Raw genomic sequence first — 19901 nt, 5'->3', positions numbered from 1 at the left:
GTATTTGCTGCAGACAGTGAATATTATTTTGTATACAAATTACGATTACTATATTGTGAAAGTGTAACTTATCACGTTCCTAATAATCTTCATGCAAATGCTCAGATTTTTTAGCCCGGAATGCTGCCTGTCATATTAATATTCCTTCATAATGTGAGAATCGTATAAGGTTGTAGTGAAAATTTAAGAAAAATCGAGTTCTAAGAGTTTAGGGCTGATTCTTGATTTAGGGCGAATATGGAGTGACAAAGAGTATACAGAAGAAGAAAAGAAACGAATGGAGGTTTCCGGTACTCAATTGAAGAAAGTTGATGCATCTAAGTCGAGTGACTTCGGATTCCGAAGTCGCAGTCTGGACAAAGTGCATTGTCTTGGGAAGAGATTTTGTGTTAGATCTCTGAAAGGGATTTCAAATATCTTTAGGATGTTCGAGAAGATGCACTTATTCACGGGCGATGTGCGCAACAATTAATATAATCAATATAATACATTGTATAGAAAGGTTATTTCGAGGTGTTGAAACGGTTATCAAGGCAATGGCCTCTCGTTTCATGAATGCGACAGCTACAGAAAATGGATGATTAGAACTACGGGAAACAATCAGAACCGTCTGTCTCATTCAATTATGGATATTCGCGATTAGGTATCGTGAAGATTCTCGGTGATTATTTTGTGTTTCAAAGTTTGGTGGAGTATAAGATGCAGCCATGATAAATAGGTAATGAGTACTCTGAGTCTCCACGACGATATACCAGCAATCAATCCGGATATCTCCACCAAATTGCGCCTCCAATAGCCTATCTCACTGATCACTTATTTATTTCTCTTCCCGACACATCTATCTTCCTTTAAAGAAAGCCGACCTTGTCCAACGTCTCCTCGCCAGATTTGACGTTGTCATGGTACCAGAGATTGCCCTAAAGAAACATGAGCTTGGTGCAGGCTGCATTGTAAAATTGCGCAGAACGAAAGCCGAAAACACTTGTGAAGGAATTTGTTCGGAGAATCGTTGCCCGAATTTCTGCACGCAGTGTCTAAATGTGTGATGATACCGCAAAACATTGCAAGTTAGAGAAGGGGTCCTATGGACATCCAGCTCTGGTTTTGGGTGTAAGAGAGAGGTATAACATAGCTTATGTTACCTTTGTCATTGTGAGCTCAAGGCTTCTTCATATCTCATTGAATTTCTGTAGACTAACTTGGATCAAAGATTTCAGCGCTTGGGAGCGACTTCAGTACCTTTCAGGAATTCTTGAACAAACGCGGAGATCCTGGAGCACTCACCCCTTGCGCCTTTGGCCCGAAATATCGCTGGCGACCCGAAGAAAATAGTTATGGATTAAAATATGCCGTCGAGCCCAGCGGTATAAATTTCACAAAGCGTTGTTACCTCCAACTTCAGCACAGATATACTCTTGAAATCGACTCTTTCGTCACCTTCAGGCCTAAGAATCATCCCGGCACTAAGCATGCTTATGGTTTGAGATTCACCGAAGAATCTTATAGCAAGATTATGAAGAGAATTGGATTGGAGAAAGAAAAGTTCGTTTCAACTGACGATCTAAAAAGGGGAAGAGGAGGTGCCACAGGAACTACAACCACTCTTGATACAGGGTCATTGCCTTCTGTCGATATTGACAAGCGTCCATATCGCACTTAAAGAATCCTATTCTGCACCGGCTTAGAGACGCCAGTCTTCCAGAGAATAGTTCTAGCTTTATATCTCATCAGCATCCACTCCTAGCCCGACGACAGTACTTGGTCCGATACAGCTGAACTTACTTGGGACACAAGAGCCATGTTGAGCTCTAATAGCGTCCATCAAGCGATCGGATTTCTGAGCCTAAGAATTGATAACATCACCATGCCAATACCCTCTCTCTCTCTTTGTCAAAATCCTCAGTCTGATATAAGCTTACTACATATACTCATATTAGTCCAATCACAACATCTCAATGGTTTCACTCTACCGCCTTTTTTTAGGAAAAAAATCCAAGACTCGGAATTTTGACAGTCTACGTGGTAGTCGTATCAGATAAATCGTGGGTGAATAATATCACGGCGATATTCCTGACCGGAGTTATGGTTTTGATCAATACTGAAAGTTGTCAGTGAATTAGCTCTGTCATCGAAGGAATTGGAGTAGGTTTATTTCGAAAAAGATACCCGCTTGATACTTCGACTTACTTGCCGCTGGCGCCCATTTTTTGGAATCAATAGAAAAATATCATTCAAACAAATATTTATTTAATACATGGCTGAAAAGTTTCAGTGAGGAGCTTTTGCTCGAACGTGTCGAAATGAATAATACTAATTGTAACTTACAATTGGAACTGAACAATCGATTTATTTGATTTATCTGATCGGCAATGGGAACTCTATTACTTTTAACATGGAAATTGAAAATCGAGCCTACTAGACTGTTGATAGTACTGACCAAACTTACTATCAAGTCTTCCTTTCGTCCATATTACTGATGTTTCATGTCTTTTTGATAGCCTCAAGGCCGGCCTGTGGAGAAAATTTGTCGCCTAAAATAGCGAAATTGCCAGGCACCATTTGAGAGAGCTAGGAAGTTTCTTCCGAACATGTTTTGGGTTGAAAATAATATCTCATCATTGATCAAAATGTTTTGCCTCTCGTCATTCTTTGGCCATTGAGGTCTACTGACCTCGCACCCAGCCTTATTTCTACAGTCAGAAATTTATGACCACATCTCAGCCTCGCCGTTGCTATGACCTGAGATGACCCTAAGCGCCGATTCCCTCCAACCTAACAAGCGTCATTCGACCAATCGATTCACTTCCGCAAAATTGTTTTGTGTGCGTGATCAAAAAATGTTGTGTTGGTTCGGTCTGTCCATGCGATCTCGGGGTAAAACATTTCATCGCTCCTCTAAACACGGGGCTTAGGGGAAGGATTCTTTGTGTCTTGGTTGGGTTTGCCAACGATTAACAGGCATTGAATAAATAAAAAGTGCTTATACTTTCACAAACTGTTTGATTTAATGTGCACCTACTAATAACGGGTTGTCATCAAATCATAGAACTATATCATTCTTTGCAATCCCGCCCACATTCCAAAAGGTAGCTGGACACCAGTGAGTCGCAACATTTCTTCGTCGTCGTTCTTTTCTTATCACTTGCAATGGCCATCGCGAACCCGCTTGAGTTGAAGTCTACAAAACCACTTACACCTCCACCAAGTGACGAGAATTTTCCTCGACCAAAAGTACGATCGGGTGATCTATGTGTTGGTTGCATTGTCTGGTTACCTTCAGAGGGTTTCGACAAGAGCATTAAATGCTGCAAAAGAAATTGTTGTGGAAAGGGACTTGGAGAAGATGGATACAATAATCCTGTTGTCGTTCTCAAAATTAGACAAAGAAAAGGCTCGAGTATACGCGGCGATCTAATTTGCTACGTTGCTACCGTACGTTACAATTAATCCCCCTAATAAATACGTACTGACAACTCGCAGATTACCACTTTCAATGATTTGAATTTGGAAAATTATCTGTCGAAATGTCCACACAACTCTGAATTCCAGCAATCATTACCTATTAGTCCGATAGATCAGGATAGCTGCGTCGAAAGTACACCTTCATGGCTTCTTCGACTGCAAAAGGGAGCGCTCAAGAAACAATCCTACATTGATCTTGCTCACATTTTCAAGGTGCCTTCCAACAGCCTCTCCACATTTGGCTTCCGAAATCATCGAGCTTATAAACTTCGACTCTCAGCCACAAGCTATAACAGCCTAATGGCGGAAATGGGTCTTCGAAACGAGCCCTACGAAGAAACCGCTTCGCTTTACAAGACTGCGCGAGCACGTCTCGAGGCACTTGCTTCTCAAAATAGGCAAATTCCATCTCTAATATCAAAAACAGCAGAGGTATCATTTACCCTTCAAAATGAAATAGATATGGAGAAGAAGAAATACCCCACTACTCCCTTCCCAGTTGCCGCACCGGATTGCCCTCATGCTAAAACTGCTCCAACATCTCCTCTTCTCCCGTTAGGCCAACGAAGAAATGTCAGGTTTACCTTGAATGAGATACCTAAATCAAAGAGTCTCCTCAATGTTCCACGTGTGGCTGGTTATGGGACGGTCAACAGTCAGCAACTGCTTACTCCATATCCGATTCAGCCGCCTACTCCATTGACGGCTCGATATCATTCTTTCAGACCGTTTGTCGATCATGGATGGAAAACTGTTGCTCTGAGATTCTGCGTAGGGTGTTTAGGTCTTGGGACAGTATTTGGAGCTTTCAAGATGTTGTGGTCGGCAAAGGTTTTTCCGGTTGATTTTTGATGGGGGTTTCTATGGCATTTATTGGTTTTTATGGATGGCGCATATTTTGAGTGGGTTTAACCGTGGAGTTTGATAAGCATTGAAAGGAGTACATGGATTTCTGCTTGTGGTTTTAAATGTACGATATATTTGGAAAGACGCTGTGAGCACCCACTTGTGACATATGATAGAAGACGAGGTAGTTGATTATTTGACTACTCCACTCATCTACCGGGATATCCGTTTATTAAGAGGACGTGACCCTGACAGATTGCAGCGTTCGCACCTAAATGCAAGTTTCTGGTGCAATCTTGATCAACCTACACCCTGTGGTGGCAAAGTTAATACCTATGTACGAAAAAAATGTCAGTATAAATCCCTATACAAATATTTAATATATATATTACACAATTCAAACTTTTTTCATTCCTAACGAAATATATATTTCATTAATTACGAATCTTTCTAATTCAAAATAAGAATTATTTATTATTAACATTTAAAAAATTGAAAAAAAAATAAAGATTCTTAAAAAAAAGTAAACAGAAAGGGAGCGAATATAAAAGCTAGAAAAAGAAAAGGAATAAGCATAAAAGCTAAAGAAAAAGGGAAACAAATAGGGAAACTAAAAGGTAAGTGGAAGGTATTAGCCGAAAGTCTAAAGAAGAGTCTGTTTACAAATCACTCAGATCACTCACTTCACTTTCGATTTATTCTTTAATCAAGAGCTTTACTACTATACTATATAATACAGAATATACTATTTAAACAAGAATATCACTCAACTTTAACATATATAGTTTTATATTGAATTCGATTAGTAATCGAATTCAATATAAATAAACTTTTTTATTTGCAAATAGCTTTAGACTAAAACTTTCGAAATCCAAGAAATTTTGAAAAATCAATAAATTTCGAAAATTTTTCTAAATCCTCTTAAAATAAAATTTTCTAATTATATATATATAAAAAAGTTAATCACATTAATACTGTATGATCTTTTTTTTCAATATAATATTAATTATTGAAATTTTTAATACAATTGATGAAATAATTTATTCGTTAACTACGGATTCTGCCACCACAGGGACAGCACTCCTTCTGATTGCGTCAGTGGCATGATATAGAATTAATTGCGAAAGGTCCTTTACGTGAGTTTTATCAAGTGATATACACGAGCATGTTGAGTGGCTTATTCTAACATTAAAGGTACATGTATGCATTGTTGATTTTCGCAATCGTGAGATGGGACTGAGATACACTTTAGATTATATAACCGATATCCCTACTATGTGCACAGCCCTACTATGTACACGCTCTTATTATTTATATAAAATATAATATTAAATTGAATTAAAAATCAAAAAAGCAATGAAATCATTTGAAATTTAAAATTAAGATAATTTGAATAAATTAATATAATATTTAGGAATGAGAAATCTGAAATTGTGAAAGATTATAATAAAAAAACTAATAAATAAGATATTGAATTTTAATATAAGAAATTACTTATTTATTAATATATTTTTTAATAGAATCGAAAATATAAGTTTTATTTAAAGAAATTATAAGATTCTTTATATTATAATATGAAATAATTGAAAAAATTAAACTTTTTTATTGAAATTCTGAAATTATATTAATATTAAATTCTAATAATTTTTCAAAAGAATATTTATAAGAATTAATTATTAATATAATAATGAATTTATAATATTTGACTTTACTTTTCAATTATATAATAATGACAGATTTTAAAATCTTATATGAATCTATTAAAATCTATAATTTCCTAATATTATATTTAAATAAAGATTTGAAAATAAATATCAAGAATTTAATTTGATGTAATATTAATAATAATATAAGCTTTTGTTGATAATTATTGAAATTTTAGGTTTTATAATCTTTAAATATATATATTTCGTTTTAATATTAAAGAAGAAAGTTATATTAATTGATTTTTGATTTAATAAGAAATTTCAATATTTGAACTTTCAGGATTTATTAATATTAAAATGATTTTTATTAAGATTTTCTTTTTTTAAAAATTAATTTAATAATATTTTGAATTATAAAAACCTTTATTTTGAAATTGTTTATATTATAATAATAATTTTATTATTAGAATTTCATTATATATCATAAAAATAAGATTTAAAAGATTTTAAAAATAGAATTTTAAAAATAAAAGATTTATTTGAAAATTTTCTTTTGATTGGTTTATAATTTATATATTTTAATATTCAATATCATTTCTTTCAAAAAGATTATAATATTCAAAACTTTAATATTAAATATAAAATTTAAATTCATTTTAAAATTCATTTTTAAAAAAACTTCAAATAATAAAAATAATTAGAAAATCTAATAATCTATATTAAAATCAATTCTTATTACTTTTTTGATTTTTTTGTTTTCTTTATAAAAGCATTAATATCAAAGAATCTATTAAAATGTTTTTTAACTTTATAGATAAACTTTAATATATTTATTATTGAAAATTTATATATCAATATTATATATTCTTTTTATGTTATTATTTAATCAGTTTTTATTTTAATAATTTGAAATTTTAAAAAATCAAAATAAATAATATTATTGAATTCCTAAACTAAATTCTATCTTATTTTAATGATTTTTGAATTTTAAATTGAATTTTATTTTGATGAAAAAAATGTGCATTGTCACGGCGCCAACTACGTTGCCTTCATGCCTCAGGCATACACTATTAGTATGCCCTACTTTTTATAAAAGGGCCTTATCCTTTTATAGTTCTTTTATCTTTATAGTATAATATAAGTTTTTATTTGTATTTTGATAGTTTGTATTATCTTTTTAGAAGTTATTCTAGTTTTATTTTTATTCCAAATCTATCGAAATTCCGATTTGATTGAGTCGATTAGATTTATTACTGTTTTGCTGTTTATTCTAGTTGTTGTTGTTCTGAACTTTAGTTGTAATTATAATCGATTAGGTATTTATATTTAATCTATCCTCTCAGTTTTTGTTTTTGAATTATATTCTCAATTTTGTCGAAATCGATATCTCTTTGTTTACAGATTTATTTAACAATTCAAGTACTGTATATTTTGTAATTGTTTAGATTGTATTCGAATTGATTGAATTATATATAAATATATTCCAAACCTAAGTTATTGATGTTTAGATTAAAGTTAATGAATTAAATGATATAATTAATATATTGAAAATCGTTATTCAAAATAATTTACAAGTTTTGTATTGCTGCAAATATCTTGTTGTTTTTGAGAAATTTAATAGTAATGAATAGGATATTGTGAAGTATTAAAACTAATATATTGTATTTTGTAGTATTATTAATTGTTGTTTAATTGTAGATTATAAGAACAAATTGGAATTTCAGAAAATCATATTTCTTATCAATCTGTTTTCTGGTTTTGTTTATATAAATAATCAAATACATTTTGATGTGATTACTAATAACCTATATGATTTTGATTTTTAGTTTTCTAGATAATATATTATTATAAATATTTAAGACAAATTGAATAAGTAATATCAAACTTTTGATTTTTTTTGTAAAGCTTTTATAGATTATAATAAGTGTAAAATGAAGAAGATTTTGTTTGGTAATTTTATTATTGAATTTAAACAATTTATTATTAGATATAAAAAAACTATTAAATAACAAGTTATAAATCTTAAACTTAAGATTTTATAAAAATCAATTAATATATTTATTAATCGCCTAAATAAATCTTCTATTATTAATATTAAAACATAAATAATTTGATAATAAAATATTTATAATAATTTGAAGGAAAAAGTTTACCTCAATAACCAACAAAAAAACTAAGATATCAATTTCAATTATAATTATCTCAATAATCAATAAAAAAACCAAAATATTAACTTTAATTATAATTAATCAAAACTCTACAATAAAAAGTCGGCTATTACTATATCTCCTTTTATATCTAATTTCTTTAGCGATTTTATATAATTGGATATTATTTAATTAAACTAGTATTTTTCAATTTATTATATTTGGAAGTAATATATCGAATTCGGCCTTTGCCTTTATTGTAAGAAGCTAGGTTATATTAAAAGTAATTATAAGGAGAAATGAGTTAATAATATAAAATATAATATTAATACTAATACAAGATATACTTCTTATACTAATTGTTTCCCTATAATCAATCAATACAAAAATCCGGGATTTCATTACAACACTACTACCCCTTCATACTAGAGTTTGTTTTTATCTACCAATTATTTTTCAATTATATTATTACATTACATCTTTTCGATTCTTTTTGGTTTTATTCAAATATTTGATCTAAAAGATTATATCGAGAATTCTATTTACTCGAAAAAGAATAATAATTCGATTTCTCAGCCAGATATATTAAAAAATTGATTTCGGTTTATAATTGTAAATTGAGGTTTTTTATAGGAAATTTATTTTTATAAATTAAAAGATTTATTATATCTAGAAATCTTTTATATCTTAAATCAATAAATAGCAAATCTCTTAAAATCTCGATGGAAATCTCCCTTGTATTTAATATAATTATCCTATTTATTAGTTTTATAGATAGTAAAACTATAGATTATAGCTTTATTGATAAAAAAATCATCTCCAAGCTCTGAGTATTTATATACCCTTTCCCTCATACTCATTACCTACTTCTAGCTGATAACAAGCTTTTTGATATTCTTTCTTAATATATACTTTTAGATATATAAATTAATAATTATAAAGAAATAGGTCTATTCTATATTACTATTTTATCAATTGTAAACCCTATAATCCTTAATTTCCTATAACTCCAACATCACAATCCCACTATCAATTAGTTGATAATAATATTCAAATTTACATTTACATATTATTCAAAGTATTACTATCCCATTAACACTATAGCAACTACTATTCCCAATATAGAAAATGATTAAAAAATAACTTTATTAAAAAATAGCAAAATTATATCAAATACCCTTAAACCTCCTTTATAAAAACTTATTTCAAAGATAACCTCTATTCCTAATATAACAAATAATCAAAAAATAACTTTATTAAAAAGTAGCAAAGTTATATTCGACATCTCTGAACCTCTCCCACAAAAGCTTATTCCAAAACCAGCTTTTGTAAAAGGAATCATTAACAAAAGCTTTGAAACTACCTCATCACTATCCCAAAACCAATCTATAATCCTCAAATCTATCATTGAAACCTCAGAAATACTCAAATCAGAAATACCCGAATCTATCTCGAAGAATACTCCACTAGTTTCAATATCTTTGGAAAAGTCTAATAAAAAGTATAGTATTTAACAAGAATTAAACAATATTAAATATCTTATTACTACTGGTTTTATTCAATTTTATAAAGATCAGAATATATATATTACAAAACTAATCTGAAACGAGCTGGATATTGTTTGCAAATTGTATTAAATATTAGTGGATGATTTTATTTAGTTATATTGTGGTATTATAGAAAGCGATATTGAAAAATTTATAGAAAAGATTGATTGTCTAATATTATCTATAATCGATATTCAAAGTAGATTATTATTTTAACTGTATAACTTATATATAAGGTTTCTACCCTCACTTACTAATAAGCTTCCCCCTAAACACTTCTAGGATTATAAAATCGAATTTATATCAAATAAAGAATTGCTATATAATAAAAAATATCCAATATCCCTAGCCGAATTCTAGATTATATATAAATGGCTTGACGATAATTTGAATAAAGGATTTATCTACAAATCTTATTTCAGATTGGCTGTTTTATTTCTATTAGCTGTAAAGCCTGGTGAAGGTATTTGTATTTATCAAGACTATTATAAATTGAATAATATTATTATCAAGAATTGATATTCTCTATTATTGATTAAAGAAATTTTTAATACTTTATATTATACAAAAATCTATACCAAGTTGAATATTATTATTACATTTAATAAATTAAGGATTGTAGAAGAATATAAATGGAAAATAGCTTTTATAATTCGCTTTAGCCTTTTCAAGTCTTTAATAATATCTTTTAGTTTTTGTAATGCTTTTGTTTTATTTCAAAATTATATTAATCATGTTTTTTTCGATTTCTTGAATAGAAATTATACTATATACCTAAATAATATTTTGATTTATTTTATTAATACTACAGATTATTGAAAGTAGGTTTGTAAGGTTATATAAAGATTAATTGATATTGGTTTATAAATTGATATTGAAAAATACAAATTCGAAATTATATAAATTAAATATCTTGGATTAATTATTATATTTAATAAAATCGAAATGGATTCAAATAAAATCAAAACAATTCTTGATTAGAAGTTATTAACAAAATTAAAAAATCTTTAATGTTTTTTTGAATTTGCTAATTTCTATCAACATTTTATTTATAACTTTTCTAAGATTATAGAATTATTTAATTATTTATTAAAAAAGAAATCTATATAATAATAGACTATTAATTATAAAATTATTTTTAATAATCTAAAATAAATATTTGTTTTTGTTTTAATTCTTATTATATTCGATTACTATTATTATATAATTATTAAAATAGATATTTCTAATTAAATTATAAAAAAAATTATTTTTTAATATAATGATAAGAGTCGATTATAATTAATTATTTATTTTTTATTAAAATATAGTATAATTGAATATAATTATAAGATTTATAATAAGGAGTTACTAATAATTATTAAATCTTTAAAAAAATGGAAACCTGAGTTATATAAAATTCAGGAATTATTCAAAATTATTACTAATTATAAAAACTTGGAGTATTTTATATCGATAAAAATGTTAAACTAGAGGCAAGCAAGATAAACAGAATTCTTTTCAGAATTCAACTTTTATATTATATATTAATCGGATTATAAAGCAATTTATTCTAATATTTTTAATTAAAAAACAGAAAACCACTTTGTATATATCAATTTCAATAATAATCAAATTAAAAATTGCTTATAAATAATACTTTTAAAATAAATATTTGATATAACTATATATAGGGATTTTATTAGATAAATAAACAATATTATAAATCTTGTTGTAGCCTTTATGAATATTATTATTCCTGATATCAAAAAGTTAATTAATAATTTTATTAATAAAGTATACAATTTATTTATATTAATTATTAGTATATACAAAATGCTTCAAAATCCTATTATTTATTATTAACTATTAATAATCAAAAAAAACCTTTGGATAGCTTTTCAAGATTATAGATTGATTAACGAATGGATATTTTATTAGAATTAATTATTTATTCCCCTATCTATCAAACTCTATATACAAATTATTTATTAAATATATTCAATTAGATTTGCCGGATATTCAGATTGTATCAAAACTATTGATTTTGTTTTTTGTATATACTAATAATCTAATATAATAAAAGAAATTGAAGTTTATATATAAGCCTATTAATTGTATTTTTATATAAAATCTTCTCGTTTTGTAGTTTCCAAATTCCTTGAATTTTTATCAATTCCATTCCAATTTTGGTTTAATATTTTTATTGATTATATTATATTATTGTTAATCTATGAATATTATAATTGTAAGTATAATTATATAATTATTATCATTTATTGTTTAATAAAGATGTGTTATTTTATATTAATAATAAAGTTATCTGCAAAGGAATTTACTAATTGTTTTATTGAGAAAATCTATTGCTTATACGATGTATCCGATAATATTATATCTAATAGAAGCTTGCAATTTATATTAGTATTTTAAATATATTTTTTTGAATGCTTATTAATTATTTTAAAACAATCTTCCTCATTTTATTTTGAATCGGATAATTAAATAGAGAGATTCAATGTTATAATAAAATAATATTTATAAGCTTTTATAAACTTTTATTAGAATGATTGATATAATTGATTATTATTAGTAAAGTTTGTATTCAACAATACTATTTCAGAAATTACCAATGTATTCCTATTTTTTGCTAATTATAGTTTCTATCTACGATTTAAAATTAAACTCTTTTTATTTGTTTTATTGAATCTTTTATATTAATGAAAACACGAATTTCTGAAAACTAACAAGATTGCAAATCAGTTTGATATTATTTTAACGAAGCTGAAAGTCTTAGTTGTTTAAGCTATTTAGAAGTATAAAGATTATACGAATGAGATATATATTGATACCTTTTTATATAAAGAGGGGGATATGGTGTGGGTTAGTACTAAGAATATGAAGACTAACCGACTTATGAAGAAGGGTGATGATAAATAGGTTGGGCTTTATAAGATTCTAAAAGTTTATAAATGTGTTTGTTTATTCTAATTATTCATTATTTTTAAGATCTTTTTAGTATTCTATAATTTACTATTCAGGCCGTTTTATAGCTTAATTAAATTAACCAATTAAGCTATAATTAATAAAACAGAGTTCTATTATAATCAAAGTCGAGTTTTGGAAAGAGATAACAATATAAATAAAGAAATCAAATAATAAGAATTCAATAAATTGTTTGATTATTATAATAAGAATGAATTTCATTATCAAATCAAATAGAAATATTATTCGCTGTTGTAATAATCAATCGAGAATTTCAAAGACTAAGAGGAAACAATTATTACATTTTATTTAGTGAATCCAGATAAATCAAATCCGTCTGTATGGGTAGGATTCAAAAGGTTTGTTATTTTAAATAATCCTATACCAAATATAATTCCAAAACAAGGATAGAGTAGGTTAAGAAAAGAAGATTAATTGATTATAGGTTTTAAAAGAGTTCATTTCAATTCTATAACAGAAATCAGAGTTTTTTAATATTATTCTAAAAGATTTTAGATTCTTATTTAATCAAATTCACTATTTATTTAATTTAAATATAATAATAAACTAACCTTATAGATTAGTTCCTTATTACAACTTTACCGAAAGTTAGCAAAGTTAACCGGATTGTATTTTAGCTTGCTTGGGATAAGCAAGCCCTAAAGAAAGGGTACTATCACAGCACCAACTATATTGCCTTCATGCCTTAGGTATACACTATTAGCGTGCCCTACTTTCTATAAGAGGGCTTTACCCTTCCATAGCTTTTCTACCTTTATGGTACAATATAAGTCTTTACCTGTACCTTGACATGCATATAGTAGGGTCGTGCACGTAGCAGGGATATCGGTTAAGATAATTTTGGATTGTCATTTATAGAACAAATACTGGATTTGAAGCTTGCTGATATGATAGACTTGACAGCGATATTTCTCTCCCAAATGGTTCACTCACTACAGTGTTGAATTAACGCGAGTCCCAAGTAGGAAAGTCCTTGTCGCCATCCCCAAAGGGGGGTTTATGGCCAAACTTTTCAAAGTATTGTTGCATCTTTCCGTAGTACTGCGATTCTTCTTCACAAAACGCAAACATCTCCATTCTGTTTTTCACTCTCCCTTTATAATCACTCCATCGGTGGTAACAGGCGTGTCTCTCTGGTTCTTTTGTCCATTGGATCAGTTGATTAAAGTTTCTACACATGCGAACTTGTTCGTGCCCAATTTTGTTCGGGAAATCGTTCACTGAAGATGATTTATTAGTCGAGATTTTCCGATAGCACTTGTATAACGATCCCCTGCGATAACATCTAAAGCTGGTAGATAGGAACTTCACATCACTCACTAGGCATTGGGGTATCGTCGGCATTGCACATCATATCTTGACGGAGTGCGTCCAGACAGTGGTGGACATGACCGGCAGAACTTCCAACCTCACCACCCCGCTCATAATCGATGAAAGCTCTGCGCAGTACTTTCTGAAAGAATTTTTGATAAGCAGAGCGATATGACAAGTAGTTTTTCCAATCCTCTGGACTGCATCAAAAATTTCTTACCAGGCAATGTAACCCATGGAAAGCTTTCAAAAAGTAGATTCCTTTTGCTTCAGGATCCCATGGAAACCGAAATACTGAAAGCGGCAGTTGGTGCTCAGTTGCCCATTCGTCGTCAAGCGCCACGACCAGTGGGCTTGTATCAATACCGTCCCACATCTCATCTTGGAGGGTGTCATTTTTGCTCATATAATCTGTGTGATTGTAGTATATGAGAGGAGTGTCGTATTTAAGACGTGCTTTCATTTGATCAGTATGAACACAATGATAAATTTTGTAATGTATGCTTTTCGTGTGATAGCATTCAGCTAGTTGAATTATGAATCAAGAACGTACCGTATCTAGAGACAGCTAAGTCATTTTCTGAAGATTTTGTGTCCTCAAGCTTTGTATGATGAAGTAGAAGGAACGTGTTGCTTGATAGTAGACACAAGATGATGAACACCAGAAACTTTGTCATGGAACCAATTTGTGGTTCAATCGTACTGACTACTTGTTTTCCCATCAGAAAGCTAGATGTGGTGTTTTCTTCTGTATCCTGATTGGCTTGCAATAGATGAATTTTTGACTCCATATCTTCCATGATTGATATAATGACTGTAGGATTCACTTCCCAGTAAAAAGATGTCTAGAGCTTTTGACTTCATCGTTCAACTTCAGAAGAATCAAGTATCCTCAATCTAACGGTGCGAGCATATTTCTCGGAAATCTCGGGAAGGAGGTATTCGAAAACCTGCAGCAGTTTCTCAGGTAATGATGTTGGTTGGAACCATTGATTTCAATTTTAGATACCGGCTGTTCAATCCTCCGGACTAGAATATTGGGACTCTTCAATTACTAAACCATTTCAATATTCTAGATTTTATCGAAATCTGAACTCCTGGATGGGTTGATCGTACCCGGCGCTTCAATGTCTCTCATTTTTCGGACAGCAATTCGTCTATCAAAAACCCTGACTGGTTAGCTCCTATGGCGCTGACATTCTTCAAGCAAGATACATTACTAGTAGTGGAGAAAGATAAGAACAGACCCAATGTAGTTTGAGTGATCCCGCTGCATCTCTCAAAAGTGTGGTGAAAAGCTGCAGTTGGCTGTTCAATATTTGGCCAACTGACCATGAACATGTACGTGGGCAATGCTACATTGATACACAGCCTTTACATGCAATGCAACCTTCCTTCTCGGATAAGGTATGCATGAAGGACCAAAGAAAGCTTATCTCTGCGCAGAGGAGGTGCCGAGGCTATGTTCCTCTAATATTATTTCCGTAGTAATAAGGTAAATCGAGATGCCCTATAACAAGCTCCAGGTCAGATCTCTTCGAAACAAATTCTTGAGCCGTTGGTATCAACGAACTGGCATTCTTTGCATAATACCATCCATAAAATCAAAGTAAGCTTTTTTTATTTATGTAGGATACCTCATAGTTGAAAATGCTTACGTTCCTAGCGACCACACTGATCTAGCAATTCCAACACTACACCATGCGCCTTTCACAAACTCTTCAGTTCGTTGCTGTTATGTTTGTCATTGGTACCTCCTGTTTGGCGATCAAAACTAAAGATATGATACGAGAAAATACATTGAAAATTGGCATCATCACAGATGAAGTGCTTGGAGATATTGAATGAGAAACGTCCTTGATAGTTCTTCACGAGGAAGGTAAGAATTGTCATGAGGAATATACATCAAATTTCTTTCCACAGCTGATGCATCTGAAGTGTTTTCTCGAGTAGATATATGGATACTGACAGTGGAATTTGGGGGTTTGCTGCTGAGGGATCAGGTATTTGGTCGTTTAAGATTTGTTTTGAGTTGATCTTTTGAGATTCATATGGTCTATGCCAAGTCAACAGTATTGCCAATATTAAGAACCTTAGCAATGATACTCTGTATCGTTTGATGTCGTGAGACTCTAGAATCATGAGACTGATGTTCCAAACAATCATTTTTCCACACAACTTTTCCATTATCCAGACAGGGCAGGAAATTATTTGCGGTGTATTCAAGGGAAGTATCGTACGGCAAGCTGTAGAAACCAGTGAAGATGAAAGTCTGTTCAGCCACATTCAGCATTGATTGATATATACTGAAGTCGATTTACATGATTAATTGGCTCTAAAACGGCCGCAGGACCGATAGTTCTTCCCAAGCATCGAATATGAAAACTTCTGCGAACATCTCACAAGGGCTGCCATGGGCGAGTCCGTTCACCTTCCTGCACGATGCCATTAAGCGGTCTCCACACTGAAAGGTAGGGTTGTTAGAAGTTTGACATTTCAAATAGAACTCTCTTGACGAAGGGGGGGCTGGGGGGGGGGAATGGGGGGGGGGGGGGGGGGGTTGGATCGATAAGCCGATTATTCAAACTTACTTGCATACCATGGAGGCATTTTGAGGTCATGAGCAAGCTTGTTCCACAAATCCGACTTGTTGGAAGGAATGAACAGATCAAGTTTCATCACAACTCGATATCCCCACTTCTCGTACAAATGCCTACCGAGCTCATTAGCTTCAATGAAACCTTCTATCCCCATTTCGTCGATTCTAGTATTGGCCCATTCCATCATCAGTCCACCAACACCACGAGACCTGTGATCTGGGTGTACGACCATCATGTATAGTCCTAGATAACAGGCTGTTAAGAGTAAACCTCAAGATTATAAGGTGGTATGACAACTCACCAGCATTTCTATCATGCATCCATAAGCTCCTTGGCGTCATGGACTGCCTTATCATCTCTTCGCAAAACTCCCTCGCCTCTCCCTCTGGCCACCAGTATACACTAGGCGTCGGAATACCATCTGGAAATTGATTTCCATCATGCCATTTCCATAAGCAGCCACCGACAATTTTCAAGCTTTCTTTTTCTTCGACAATTATCCAGTGATTGGTCGCAGGATTCGCGGCCAGATGCTCTTTCCACAATCGTTCTTTGGATGCAGCAACCCCTGCAGATCGTTCTTCTAGTGAGTAGCCGGCTACGGGGAAAAAGATCGAGCTTGATGGCATGTATGGAGAATATTGAGCTTTGAAGATAACTTCAACTACCGCGTCGAGCTGCTCCCTCGTTTGGAGTCTCCTCAATGTGTAATCTGACATGATCTATTGTTAAGACTCAATTAAAAGAAAGAATCGAAGGGCAATAAAAAAAAGAGGTGGACATTTCTCACAGCTAAGAGAAAAGTATTCCTGAGGTGCATCTGTTCGTATCTATTAGTGCAACGGGTTCATAGGCTTTGTTTTCCGGTCAGCCCTAGGTCATCGAGGTCATGTATTTTTTGGCCCGTGCCGCCCCCGCAATAAATTGGTTCTATGCACGCCAAAAAGAAGCCAATTTATCAAGGTTATTGTCACTCAGGACCTACACTTAGTATCAAAATCCATGTGCCTGTCTTATCTATCAAGAGACAGCACACACAGCTGGCCAATCCATTTGCAATACTGGAGATATCACTGTTGCACAATGTAGAGAAATCGTACGACAATCATCTTTATGGAACACACTGTTAACTTCTTGCACATGCTCTCATATAACTTTCCATCCGAGGCAAAAGTATTACTACCTTCCATCTTTAGTTGCGAGATACTTATCAAAATCATAGATAGTAACCTTATTGAACTGTGTTGATTCGTTCAAATTAAGCGACAATTTACGCCTCATTTGACCCCTGTGGGATTGAACGGGCTGACCAATGCCCGGATCGAATGATATCTTCAGCCCTGGTATGTATTTGCATCACAACTCAAAATTCATGTCCAGCTTTATCGATATTACTACCATACTCTTTTGCAGGATGGTCAGCAAAATTTATATCGGGAATCCTGTAGAAAATTGTCTAATGATCGTTCCAAAAACACTCGAGTATTCCAGGGCTATGGCGTAAGCTTATTATGCCTTCATTAGGGGCTCAGATGGGATATTTTGTATGCTATATCCGCGCATTTTGTACTAGAAAAATACTTTCCAACTTCTTCCACAATTTTTATCATACCAAAACTTGTGCATTTGGTTGGCTATGGCTCATGACCAAGATCCGGGCTATGTACTTGCAGCGGGTGCTACATTTCTAGTCTTGTGTATTGTATTCGTGTTTTTGCGAATCTTGACGCGATATCTGCAAAAGACTAGGTTGGGCTTAGATGACTGGTTGACTATTCCGGCTCTTGTTAGTTCGTCCCTCATTCAACTCCTCTCACTACTGTTTGCCGTCCCCAAAAGTGGTACTTATCAATGCAAAACTTTAGTTAATGGTGATTGGTTGCTCATTGGTTTTAATCATTGGTATGTTTTGACATCAAGTATCTCATCTTCGGTGTTAACCAAGATTCAGGTGTTGAAAAGAAAGTTCTCGCATACCCTACTCCGCCACCCACAGATCTTGAACACTCTAATGACGAACAAAGCTTTAGCTTTACAACTGTGGAAAAGGTTTGAAATCGATGTCCTGACCTTTTTTTTAAAACATTAAAAATACTAACGGTGAACAAGCTAGAATGGGCTTTCTTCCTCATGCAAATTTTGTCCATGGGCTTTACCAAGCTTAGTTTCATATTTTTCTTCAGAAGAATATTTTTGACTGGGCATCGATCCCATTTCTCAATAGTATCTGCTTGTATTCTGATGGTTGTTGTATTATGGTGCTTGGCATTCTTTTTTTGGTTCCTTCTATCTTGCGGCAATAAGTTTGCTACTAGATGGACCACAATCAACACACTTCACCACAACTGCCCAAGTGACATTCAGAGCGATCTTGCGCTTGCTATTTCCGACTTTTTGACGGATGTCATGATACTGGGTCTTCCTATTCCAATGGTATGGCTCTCCAACCTTCCTGCAAATCTAAGAAGATCACATATTGACGTGCTGGCGGTTTAGGTCCTGAGACTGCAAATGTCAACCGGTAGAAAGGTTGCGGTCTTAGCAGTCTTTGGGCTAGGGTCTATGTGAGCCATTCCTTGAAACATGTTTCGATTTCTTCCTAGGAAAGCATGATTGATTGATGACCGCAACAGAGCTCTCGTCGCATCCATTGTTCGGCTGGCTTTGTTCGTCAACATCACTGGCAGTAAGTCTATGATTCAATATCTTAAGTGCTTGGTTATGCAAACCTCTGTCAAATAGTCACACTAACATAGAGCTTTGCAGTTGCATCGGGCAAGATTAAGGATCCTAATGCAGATAATGATTGTGGGTCCCCAAGAAACCTAACTTTTTTTCGGGAATCGGGACAACTAATACGTATATGTAAATGTAGTACTGACAACGCGTTCTCTATTCTGGTCGATGTTAGAGTCGGGTCTTGCACTTGTGGCATGTTGCTTGCCCTCTCTGAACTCCTTGGCTGGGCTACCTGCATTTCGTTCAATGATTGACAGTCTTCGAAGTATTGCTAGTCTTCATTCATCATCTGAACATTACAAAATAAGCCAAGGGAATGACAACTCCCAGCTCAAAGCTGAAGATCCATCCTCAGCTTCCCGAAAAGCTCTAGTGCCAGAATCTGCTGATTTCGCCGAGATCGAGACATATGCCATGGGTGATGTACCAAAGATTCATCATGGAAAAAGTTCTGGAGAAGACGTCATTTGGGTTGATAAAGTTGTAGAGCAGCGGAATCATATTGTGTAAAATAATAGCGAACTTTTAAACGAACCATAGTCTAGAAATTCGTTGGATGTTGAGAAGTATGGGCCGTCCTCTTCCTAGGTAGATTCGTGATAGAGAAAATGAACTATAAGA

General features: G+C 32.2%; 7 protein-coding genes across 7 annotated transcripts; 5 read left to right on the top strand and 2 right to left on the bottom strand.

The window, feature by feature from the left end:
* Nucleotides 1-899: 899 nt before the first annotated feature.
* Nucleotides 900-1660, top strand: EAE98_004157 (uncharacterized protein; the record flags this gene model as incomplete). Its single annotated transcript, XM_038951777.1, has 3 exons — nt 900-1040; nt 1069-1152; nt 1211-1660. 3 exons carry the CDS (start codon nt 900-902, stop codon nt 1658-1660), a joined length of 675 nt encoding a protein of 224 aa, XP_038812250.1.
* Nucleotides 1661-3147: 1487 nt separating this feature from the next.
* Nucleotides 3148-4314, top strand: EAE98_004156 (uncharacterized protein; the record flags this gene model as incomplete). Its single annotated transcript, XM_038951776.1, has 2 exons — nt 3148-3432; nt 3481-4314. The coding sequence occupies 2 exons, from the start codon at nt 3148-3150 to the stop codon at nt 4312-4314; spliced, it is 1119 nt and encodes a 372-aa protein (XP_038812249.1).
* A 4509-nt stretch (nt 4315-8823) lies between these two features.
* EAE98_004155 (uncharacterized protein) lies at nt 8824-10467 on the top strand (the record flags this gene model as incomplete). Its single annotated transcript, XM_038951775.1, has 5 exons — nt 8824-8838; nt 9313-9607; nt 9679-9731; nt 10009-10111; nt 10190-10467. The coding sequence occupies 5 exons, from the start codon at nt 8824-8826 to the stop codon at nt 10465-10467; spliced, it is 744 nt and encodes a 247-aa protein (XP_038812248.1).
* Nucleotides 10468-13453: 2986 nt separating this feature from the next.
* Nucleotides 13454-15098, bottom strand: EAE98_004154 (uncharacterized protein). The gene is made up of 4 exons (XM_038951774.1): nt 14495-15098; nt 14162-14397; nt 13951-14083; nt 13454-13850 (listed from the first exon to the last, which is right to left on the bottom strand). The coding sequence occupies exons 1-4, from the start codon at nt 14739-14741 to the stop codon at nt 13576-13578; spliced, it is 891 nt and encodes a 296-aa protein (XP_038812247.1). The 5' UTR covers nt 14742-15098; the 3' UTR covers nt 13454-13575.
* Nucleotides 15099-15446: 348 nt separating this feature from the next.
* EAE98_004153 (uncharacterized protein) lies at nt 15447-15894 on the top strand (the record flags this gene model as incomplete). The annotated part of the gene is made up of 4 exons (XM_038951773.1): nt 15447-15550; nt 15608-15680; nt 15806-15820; nt 15880-15894. 4 exons carry the CDS (start codon nt 15447-15449, stop codon nt 15892-15894), a joined length of 207 nt encoding a protein of 68 aa, XP_038812246.1.
* A 446-nt stretch (nt 15895-16340) lies between these two features.
* EAE98_004152 (uncharacterized protein) lies at nt 16341-17260 on the bottom strand (the record flags this gene model as incomplete). Its single annotated transcript, XM_038951772.1, has 3 exons — nt 16341-16405; nt 16533-16784; nt 16843-17260. The coding sequence occupies 3 exons, from the start codon at nt 17258-17260 to the stop codon at nt 16341-16343; spliced, it is 735 nt and encodes a 244-aa protein (XP_038812245.1).
* A 917-nt stretch (nt 17261-18177) lies between these two features.
* On the top strand, nt 18178-19790 carry EAE98_004151 (uncharacterized protein; the record flags this gene model as incomplete). Its single annotated transcript, XM_038951771.1, has 8 exons — nt 18178-18327; nt 18407-18443; nt 18493-18590; nt 18651-18974; nt 19038-19105; nt 19175-19227; nt 19308-19349; nt 19417-19790. 8 exons carry the CDS (start codon nt 18178-18180, stop codon nt 19788-19790), a joined length of 1146 nt encoding a protein of 381 aa, XP_038812244.1.
* Between the last annotated feature and the right edge of the window lie 111 nt (nt 19791-19901).

The sequence above is a fragment of the Botrytis deweyae genome, assembly GCF_014898535.1.
Source record: "Botrytis deweyae strain B1 chromosome Unknown BDEW_007, whole genome shotgun sequence".
Lineage (NCBI taxonomy): Eukaryota > Fungi > Ascomycota > Leotiomycetes > Helotiales > Sclerotiniaceae > Botrytis > Botrytis deweyae.
This window is presented reverse-complemented; position numbering and strand designations above follow the sequence as displayed.

Excerpts from the sequence above, each read along its gene's own strand:
- EAE98_004154 (XM_038951774.1), bottom strand. The coding sequence starts at position 14,741 with ATGGAAGATATGGAGTCAAAAATTCATCTATTGCAAGCCAATCAGGAT. Across the intron at positions 14,398-14,494 it reads CTTAGCTGTCTCTAGATACG|CACGTCTTAAATACGACACT; the intron begins GTACGTTCTTGA and ends ATCAAATGAAAG. Across the intron at positions 14,084-14,161 it reads TCCATGGGTTACATTGCCTG|AAAGTACTGCGCAGAGCTTT; the intron begins GTAAGAAATTTT and ends AAATTCTTTCAG.